Here is a 10,733-nt window from a genome sequence, read left to right on the forward strand (position 1 = left end):
AATGCCTAGAAGAAGATTGTGAGATCTAAGTATTATTCAAAATCCTCCAAATTCGGAAGAAACAAATAGTGAGCAACAGACTGCTAGTGGGTCTTCGAATGTTCCGAATACAGCTGACGAACCTGTAGAAATTCAAAGTAATGTTAACTTTAATTTACATGCATGTTGACTTTTATTATTGATTTTTGTTTCAAATTCTTATATCATAATATACCATTTTTTTAGCTAAAAGACGTGGGAGGCGCAAAACTCGAGGACGTACGCTATTAAAAGATTTATACGAGTTAAATTCTGTCAAGCATATCAAAGTAGCTAGAAACAGTCATGGTCAACCTATTGGATCAGAAGCTCGACTTTTAGTAGGATACTTGGGTATTATAGCACGAAATGCTAATCTGTTGCCTATCAACTACGAGTCATGGCATCATATGCCTGGTAGTAATAAAAATCAAGCTATCGATAATATTAAAGTAATAATGTGAATGTAATTTATAATACTTTGGTTTAAGTTTTATTTATATTTACTTTCTAAACTTGTGTTATTTGTAGGAGAGATTTGCTTTAGAGGTCTCAGATAATTATGTGAAGAAGGCATTAGGAAAAAATAGAGAGACCATAAAAGTGCTTTAAAGAAGGAATATTTTAAGAAAAATATAAGTCTCGAAGAGAAATTACAAAATGTACCGCCAGAAATGCTGAAGAACCAATGGAAAGATGCAATTAGATTTTGGAATTCAAAGAAATGAAAGGTATTACGTACTTCCAAACTCTTATAATTATTTTGGTTTATAGTATTTACTATATACGTAATAATAATTTCATAATGTAGGATTGTGAACGAGTTAGAACTACAAGTAGGCAAAAACAAAAATTCATGCACACAGCTAGGTCGAAAAGTTTTGCTTGTGTAGCTGATGATGAGGTATTTTGAATTTATTAATTGTGTCAAATATTAATTACTTTCTACTAAATAATATTTTTCCTACTATATTGTAGGAACTGTTGTCTGGTCAAAAAGTTGGACTCCTTCAGCTTTTTGACATTACACATAGAAAGAAAGATGGATCTCCTATGACTACTGAAGCTGCAAAAATTATGGTATATTTACTTAATAAATTTGAATTATTTTAAATATTTATCATGTTTAATTATGATGGTTTAATTCGTCGTTTGTAATGCAAATAATGTTAAGTTATGTTGTATTTGTTTTGATTATATATTTCGTTTCTAACTCTTCGGATTGATTATTAGGAGAAACTAAAGGATAAAAGGGCGGAGTATGAAACGATCGCTTCAAGTGATAGTTCTGTTAATCTTGACGACATTGATAACCAAATTATTACTAAAGTTTTGGGTCCTGAAAGGTATGGTCGAGTTCGATTTCAAGGATCTTTTGTTAACCCAACCCAACATTTTGGATCCAGCTCGCAACAATACATGCCTTCGGAGAATCATGCTCAAGCTGAAGTTCAGAGGTTAAGAGACCAGATGGTTTAGATGCAAGCGAGCATAGTTGAGCAAATTGCTCAACTTAAAGCGGAGGCAGCATCGAGAGAAGCAGAGGCTCAAAGAAAATACAACTAAAAATGCCGCTAGAAACCTGTTTTGCTTTAATTAAAGCGAAGGCAGAAGCGAGGGAAGCAGAGGCAAGCAGAAAATATGACGAACTCCAGCTATAGCTTTAGAATATGATTAAGATGTTTTAACAGCCGCAGAATAAGCCATCTTAGACGTTTGTTTTCTTATTGTGAGAATAATTTAACAATACAACTTTTGAATATAATATATTTTGTTATTTCATTTATTAATTTAGATCATATACATATTTCTTTCATTGGATTTGAAGTATCATTTAGATTTGTAGTTTTTGGTTGGATTTGATGTTATACGAAATTATGTTGACAATTCTGGTTCTATATGAATGAAAATGGGTTGGTAAAGTTAGTGGCGTTTTTCCACAAACGCTGCCAAAGAACATAATGGCGCTTTTACTAAAAACGCCGCTAAAGAACATAACCTTTAGCGGCATTTTGGGAAAAGTGCCGCTAAAGGTCATGTTCTTAAGCGTTTGTGAAAAAGCGCCGCTAAAGGTCATGTACTTTAGTGGCGTTTTGGAAAAAGCACCGCTAAAGGTCATGTTCTATAGCGGCATTTTTGTAAGAAACGCCACTAAAGGTCATGTTCTATAGCGGCGTTTTTTCACATAAATGTTCCAAAATTTAGCGGCGTTTTTTGCGGCGCTTATAGGGCCAAAAAACTGCCGCTAAAAACCTGTTTTGTTGTACTGATTGTCACTAATTATTGCCTTCGTTCTATGTTGGTCTAAACTATTAGGTTTTTTCGATTTAGTCACTAAACTTTTCAAAATGAAATATTTTGGTCACTCAAAACTAATTTGAGGTTTTTTTATTGGTCTAATGGTATAATAACAAATTTAGCCCTCCAATGTTTACACATTGTATCAATTTGATATTGAATATAAAATATTCAACAAATTTAGCCCTCATTGTTTATAAAATTTTTCATTTTAGATCAAATTCTAAAAAATTCACATAACTTTATCTATAACTAAATAATCCATTTCCCATAATTTTATCTTTTGTTTTGAAGCTAGAGATGGCACCTTGAGCTCACTTTTTTTTTCTATTTCAAGTATTGAATTTTGTTTTTTGGTGATTTTTTTTAATTATAAGCTGAGTGGTTGGTTGTTGCAGCCTCTGCAGGAGATTTGTAATCAACTTTGATTCATCAATTATAATGTTTTAATTATCATTACTATATGGTGTTCTTTTCGTTCCTTTTTCCCTTATCTATGTGTTGGGTTGGTAAACAAGGTGTATAAAAACAATCTAGGCCAAAGATGATGTTAGAAAATTTATATTGGAGTAGGATAACATTAAAATAAATTATAAACCTAAAGCTAAGATTTTTGGGTTAAGAAGCTTAAATTATTAGTTTTTGTAAAGGACCTAAAATTAATTTTTGGACTTTTTTAGAATTAGAACTAAATTAACAAATTTTGTAAATTTTGAGGGTTAATTTTATAGAGTTTTTTTTTAGAACTCAAACTAAAATGAAAAATTTTGTAAACATTGAGGGCTAATTTTGTTGAATATTTTATATCTAGGATCAAATTAATATAATGTATAAACATTGGAAGGCTAAATTTGTTAGTAGACCAAAAAAGCCCAAATCTTTAAGTGACCAAAATATTGATTTCAAAAATTTTAATAACTAAATTAAAAAAATAATAGTTTAATAACTAAAATAAAAGGAAGATAATAGTTTAATGACCATTTTTGTAGTTTATTTAACATATTTTTAAGATGCTCATAATTCTAGTTTAGTATTACCGTTTAAAATTCTTTTGTCAACAAAATTAGTTTTTTAATTAAAGTTGTTATCAATTCTTACATAAAGAAAAAAACGTTTTTTAAAAAAAAATGTCATCTTTAGTTTTTTAATTAAATTTTTTATACAATATTTTCTTTGATCTATAAATCTTATCAATTCTTATATAAGAGAAAAAAAATGTTTTTAAATGTGCTTAAATATGTCTTCATGTTTTAATACCAATAGTGTTTATTAAGCTAAAGCTGGATAAGAAAAAGACTTTTCTTAAATTAATTTTTTTTTGGTAAAGCCATATTATTATTATGAAAAATGATTATATCAAACAATAACGCCACGTTATTTATATTTTTTTTTCAATAATTTTATGCTACATCACTATTTTTATTTTAAATTTTAACATTTTCATACTGATAAAAATCAATCTAAATTAAAATCCTAAAATTCAAAATAAAATTATTAATATAACATAAAATTATTAAAAAAATAATACCACTATTGTATACAATCTCTTATCAATTACTATACGGTTTAAAGTTAAAATTAATGTGACGTATACTTTTCTTACATTCACATTAATATAGCAATGAGCATATATTATTAAACCAACCCCTCTCTCCAACATCTCATTCATTTGAGTTTGACCCGTTGCCAGCCACCGCCACCTCTTTTCTCTTCTCCGATGGCTACCCCACCCCGCACTATCTTGTAAAGATTTCTTAGTGGAAAACATTTGTTTGATGAGAGACCCTTGTCTCCCATCTACTCTTCAATCAAAATACAAAGTTTAAATAGCCTTTCATCTCCTTTCTTTTCTCTCTTTTCCTACTCCAAAAACCCTAATTCAGATCATCCATCGTATAGGGTAAGGAAGCAATAACAAGAAGAGGGAAAAAAAAAACGTTGTTGCTTATGTTTGGAAACTATCATAGAAAGTTATCTTATTTGGGTGAAAATCAAAAGGAAAGATCAGGGTCGATATCAGAGGAATTGGGAAGCTTTAGCCTCTATGAACATGGCAACTTTCTCAAAGCTGTTTTAGAAAGATGTATTTTCTTTTCATTCATTTCTTACCTACTTTTCTAGTGTCTTCATAATTGCTTTAACTATTTTATTTTTTTTTATTTCCTTCCAAAGATAGTATAATCGAAGTTCTCGCTATGGATTCTGGTAACAGTAGTAGTATGATATCTTCAAGTGGTGGTGATGAAGAGTATGACTCAAGGCCTGAGTCCGTCGCAGCTTTTTTGAACGCTTCAAGCCATTTTAATCCCTTGTCAAATCAACAACCGTCACTTGTCCACCACCAAAACCAGCCACTCACTTTCTTTGATCCTATTCCTTCGCTAAATTATTTCAACCAATTTTCTCAATCTCAACCAAGAAATTCACTGCTAAATTTTGATGGTGTTAGGCCTCGAATGAGTATGAGATCCGAACCCAACTGTATTGAATTTAATAACCTACCAGGCTCATCTTTATCAAGCCAGTCTATCATAGGTTCACAAGGATTTAATCAAGGTTCATTTCCAAGCACAACATCGATGCAATCAACATCAGTTCATGAGAATGGTGTTAGATCTTCAACACAGTCGGATCAGAAAACAAGTGTTGTAAAGAACCCCAAGAAACGAACAAGAGCGTCAAGGAGAGCACCAACTACAGTTCTCACCACCGACACAACCAATTTTAGAGCAATGGTGCAAGAATTCACTGGAATACCTGCACCACCATTTTCAGGTTCATCATATTCTCGAAGGCTGGACCTTTTTGGATCTGGCTCACGGTCCAGTCATTTGGAACCTTTAGCTTCTCTCTACCCTTTATGTCCCTCGGCTAAAAGGGTTCAGACGACTCCATTTGTATCCTCATCTTCTCCTTTACTTGATGCTGCTAATATTACCAATACTACAAGCGATACCACCGTTAATCCTACTGCTTTCAATCCTAGTTCTAGTAACTATCAACTCCCTGGTGATATAGGCTTAATAAAGGAGCCTCATAATATGTCAAACTTGCAGAACCAGAGCCCCATACTATCGTTCCAGTCCTTTCTAGACCCTCCTCCGTTACACCCATCTCTTAATTTGCCTGGTTTCGGTGTGAAGTCCCAGGGAAGCTCAGCCATGCCTTCCATTGATGAACTGGGGTTGAGCCATGGTCATGGTAATGCAAGCGTCGGTGGCTTACAAAGTCATGGGGTTGGCTTGAACGATGGGAACCAAGAGCATTTGAGACCTTTAGATGGGAGTTATGGTAATACTGATCATAATTCACACAGAGTTAACAGCTGCAAAATGAACTACTCAGCGTCCTCATCAGCTTTCCACCATGACAAGGGATTGGACACCGTTTCTTCAAGAACCGAAGGTACCCTTGATTCATGGATTTGTCCTGCAGAATAGAAATCATTGATCACTACTAAACTTAATTAATGTGCAGAATATTGTCAGCACTAGAAGGGTTATTTTTCTCTTCTTTTTCTCTTTTGTTCATTTCAGAAATAATTAATTCACATTATATATATGCTTAATTCCGTCAGTATACTTATATTATCCTCCTCTGTCGGGATTAACACACTTATAAGATGTACAGAGTACAATTTAATCAAGTAGTTTAGAAAAATTATATGTTTTAATATCGGGTTGGGGAACTCAACTGCAACATCTATCTATGATAAGAAACAAGGTAACCTCTTTCCTCGTACCTTGTCTAGTGGGAGAAGCTAAATAGGTCGGTGTTGTTAATAAATAAAAGGCCTTTTTCCGTTCCTTAAATATTAAATCCTCCTAACCCTAACCCTAACCCTAACCCTAACCCCAATGCCTGGTGGTCCTGTCACCCCATTCCCCAAGTGCTCCAAAATCTCTTGGGAACTGCATACAGAGAGAGGACCAAGGACCTTCCCTGGCCCTTTCCACAGGCTTTAATTTCAACCCATTCAACTTCTAATTATTACAATGAAAATAAATAAGGACAACAAATTTTCTTTTGCTTAATTGATTTTATGTACGATCCCAATAACTCAGTTTTTCCCTTTTGGGTATTTTATTTTTAATATAAAGATAAATTTAATTTTTAATATTTACTATTTCTGTTATTATTATTTTTTATATTTTAGCCCTTAACTTTTAGAATTTAGTTAAATTATTTACATTTTGATGAAAAATTTATTGAACTATTAAAATTTTAATGATATTGACATGGTAGCTCACGTGGCATTCATATATGTTTCATAGCTAATATCAATAAATTTTGTAAAAGTTTTTATGAACCTTTTTTAATTTTTTTTAATTTTTAAAATATTAATTTTTTTGAATTTTTATGAATTATACGTAAATTACCACGATGATGATCACATCAATATTGTTAACATTTTAACAGTTCAATTAATTTTTGATTCAAACAAAATAATTTGACTAAATTTTAAAAGTATGTGATCAAAATAGCTGAAAAAAGAATAATAATAAAAATAATAAAATGAGTAAGTATTAATAACTAAATTTATAAGTATGCTTTTATTTTTCAATTTAGGGTACGCTATATACGAACACTTTTTTTCACTGTCCAAATAATGGTATATAACAATATAATATTTGTTCAAATACAATCCTAAATTAAATAGCTTTAATTCTAATTTTTCAATTAGTATGATTGTATTTTTAATTAAACTTAATATTTAATTTAATTGATTCATACGTGAACCCCAACAAATCATATTTAACTTTCAAGATTTATATCTGATTTCCAAAATGTTTTTTAGGTTATGAAAGGAAATGACTTTTATATCGAAAAAAAGAAATTTCTGTTTTTCAATTAAGTAAAATGATGGTGCGGAGCAATTGGTGGCAAGATTGAAGGAACCCATAGCTTACCTGCCGCAATCATAAACTACAAGTTAAAATATGGCTTCCTATTATTTCAATAATAATTGTTTTTATTCTCCTTTTTGTCCTTCATTTCGATTTTAAATTTGATTAAATATCCTGAATCATTTTATTAAATGATTAGTAGTTTTATTAAAAACAGGTGCCCTTCACGTTAAGATATACTTAATGAAGTATTATCAAGGGCAATTTTAGGAGATAGCCGAGACAGCTTTAGAATTCTATTCTTTTTCTTAATTTCATATAAGAGTTTAGAAATTGACAAATAATTTAAGGACAATTTTTAAATAGTGCTAGCAGGGTATAAAATAGTTATCACCAAATCCTTGTGATAGTTTATGTATAATTTTCGAATTTTAAAAAGTAGGGAATGATTAGAGTTGTATTACATTAGTCGCAAATTGATGAAATAATTAAAGCAATGTGAGATGCTATTCTGCCAAAAAGTCAATTATCATTAATCTTTTTTTTCCCAACTTGATTGGTTGCCCCAGATTTTGCCTCACATGCTAGATCTTTTAGGTTATTTATTGGCATATACGCAGGGACGGGATCAAGAGCGTTTAAGTATGATTGTCCGTATTTTCCACGTATTAGATCGATAAATTCCATTAAACAAGGAATAAATAAAATAATAAAATAATTAAAAAGATCAAACATAAATTTAATTAAATAACAAAAAAGTAAAATAACAACGAAATTGAAAAGGTCGAACATAAATATTTTACATGAAAAAACGCTTTCGAAAATGATAAAAAAATCACGAGTAAAGATATTTTCACTATAACAGCAAAAACAGAGAGTACAAAGATTGGCATAAAACTAAACCCCGAAACTCAAAATAAAAACCCTTAAAATGTAAGCACAAAATTCTATGAAAGCTTGTAAAACTCTGAAAGCTTGTAAAAGCTAATACCTAAATGTGTAATGAGTTATCTTTCTACAGTGGAAAAAAAGTCTATTTATGGGCTAAATTCATAGGTCAAATAATATTAAACTAACCTACACTAACTAAAGTTTAAGTGGGAAACTATAAGCAGAGTTTAACTAGGAGAAGAAAAGTCGAAAAATGCGAGGCATAACTCTACAAATCTCCACCTTGAATCGTGTTTTCACTATGCCTTTTTTGTCCAAGCCCGCCACGAGCTTATCCCAAACTATGCAAGATATTAACTGAGTCGAAGTTGTGCTTAGAAGCTGGAAGACTTCTAGTCTTCGACTTGTGCACTACCAAATCAAAACTGACTCGGTTTTAATTTTCACGAATGCAATGCCATATCTTTTCAAAACCTGCATCCAAAATAGAACCTTTCTTATACGAAACTATCATACATTTTCCCTCCTATGACCAAGTTGTCTCCACTTCAAACGAATCGACTTCGACTCTTTAACAGACGAGGGACGTCTTGTTTCACCAGTCACCATTGATCTTTCTAGAACATAAAGACTGCCAATCTTTTTACCTTTCATCAAAACGGAAGCCCCATGGGATACCTTAATGTTGCTTGACTCAATGTTAATTCTACAACCCTTCGAGTCTAAAATTCCAAAGGAGATGAGTTTTTTCTTTAAGTCAGGCACATGCCTAACATCTTACAGTGTTCTAATTATCCCGTCGTGCATTCTGATTTGAACAATACCAATATCAATTACTTTACTAGGTGAATCATTCTCTGTATGCACAATTCCATCTTCAACTAAACTATATGTAGAGAACCAGTCCTTATATAGACACATATGGAAAAAACACCCTGAATCTAGGATCCACTCGTACATAAGCTTGGAGCTTTCGCTTGTTGACAACAATAAGAAATCATCACCCTTTTCATCGGCCAAATTAGCACTAGCTAAATCATCCTCGTTGTAACACCCCTTACCAGTCTGGTCACCGAACCCAAGTAATGAGATGCTACAAACAATTACCAAACAATTTCATAAAATTTATTAATGAAAATCTCAAATAAATATTAAATAATCACATACGAGCATGTGTAAATGCATTATTCAATATAATTCGGCTAAATATTGAGTATACGAAAGCTTAAAACAATTCAGAAATGAAATGAGATTAATTTGAATCACAAACAAAAAGTTGAGAAAATTCTAAAAAAAAATGGGGACACACGGCCATGTCCCCTGGCTATGTGTGAAAACGTAGCCTGTGTGTACCTGAAAAATGCTATTTTAAGCAAGCTATACAACCATGAAACACTTAAGCCACAAGCTATTGTTTAAGCCACATTTCAACCTATTCAAAAGCATCCAAAACAAGTCAAAAACATCATATACAATGACCATCCTAAATGCCTAACCATTTTGCCACATTTGGCACCTTAACCAACAATTCAAGTCTAACTAATATGCCTCTACTCAATCATACCAATATGCCTTCAATGGCACCTCAAATAAATCAAGCTAATCATGAACTCATTCAACCATATAACCATTCCACCTATGATTTTCATTTTAGTGTAATAACCTAGATACAAAAGCTACCAAAACTTTTAAGTAAAACATAGGTATAAACATAACTTTTTTTCCAATTTCATGCTAAGACATAATCTAGGCATATCATGAACCAAACGGAAACCAAGCATCAATCAAACATAATGCCAAACATATAACCATCTCATTCATGAAAACATTAAGCAAATAACCAAAGCAACTATCAAGCTATCAACAAAATGACCATTGCCATCACACTTATACATATTTACACAACCTTTCAGGATTAACAAAATTCAAAATGACCTTAATAAGTACAACACATCCTAGGTACATGCTAGGACCAAAAAGAACCCTTCACCAACACTTGAGTTCGGGATTGTCATTAGATGCTAGAACAACGATCAAATCTTTAAGTACCTAACCTGCGCACGTAAAACAAAACTATACGCTAAGTAACTTAATAGTATTTCTATAATTCGAATATTAATAACTAATTTTAGATATAATGATGTATAAGTTAACACACACAAAAAAAATACATAAAACAAAACTATACGTAAAACTATACGCTAAGTAACTTAATAGTATTTCTATAATTTGAATATTAATAACTAATCTTAGATATAATGATGTATAAGTTAACACAAAAAAAATGCAATATAGTCATTACCATATAACAATTCACTCGTTCATTTTTCAAACTATCACATTATTATTAATACTAGAGCAAGACATATATCATCTGATAATTAGATCATATGCTAACACATTCCATCTCAAAATTTACCATTTAATACATTCAAAGTTCATAGTCATCCTTAACTTAAATGTTCCATTATCAAGGTTTTGGTTTCCATTTTCAATTCCCTATTAACATTACTCGGACTCAAGACGGATACACGGATCCCACCAACACACCAATTTGGCACCCAGTGCTTAATGGATAAATCTGTAATAATAAATAATGCCATGTGCTGGCCGATTAAAACCGACAATAAATGTACCCAGCATTGGTCTGTATAATTGACAAATGGGATACCCAGCACT

General features: G+C 31.6%; 1 protein-coding gene across 2 annotated transcripts; it reads left to right on the top strand.

Annotated features, from left to right (window-relative positions):
- The first annotated feature begins 3,981 nt into the window (after positions 1–3,981).
- LOC107921285 (uncharacterized) lies at positions 3,982–5,979 on the top strand. Of its 2 annotated transcripts, none has more exons than XM_041086444.1 (2): positions 3,982–4,399; positions 4,489–5,979. In XM_041086444.1, exons 1-2 carry the CDS (start codon positions 4,264–4,266, stop codon positions 5,754–5,756), a joined length of 1,404 nt encoding a protein of 467 aa, XP_040942378.1. In that variant the 5' UTR covers positions 3,982–4,263; the 3' UTR covers positions 5,757–5,979. The 2 variants fall into 2 exon arrangements, with proteins under 2 accessions (XP_040942378.1, XP_016706647.2); XM_016851158.2 differs by having other exon boundaries at positions 4,262–4,399; positions 4,493–5,979.
- The last annotated feature ends 4,754 nt before the right edge of the window (positions 5,980–10,733 follow it).

The sequence above is a fragment of the Gossypium hirsutum genome, chromosome D01 (genome assembly GCF_007990345.1).
Source record: "Gossypium hirsutum isolate 1008001.06 chromosome D01, Gossypium_hirsutum_v2.1, whole genome shotgun sequence".
NCBI classification, from domain to species: domain Eukaryota; kingdom Viridiplantae; phylum Streptophyta; class Magnoliopsida; order Malvales; family Malvaceae; genus Gossypium; species Gossypium hirsutum.

What these genes read in the sequence shown, in the direction of transcription:
- LOC107921285 (XM_041086444.1), top strand. Translation starts at nt 4,264, where the DNA reads ATGTTTGGAAACTATCATAGAAAGTTATCTTATTTGGGTGAAAATCAA. An exon ending in CAAAGCTGTTTTAGAAAGAT is followed by an intron (nt 4,400 to 4,488) that starts GTATTTTCTTTT and finishes TTCCTTCCAAAG; the next exon opens with ATAGTATAATCGAAGTTCTC.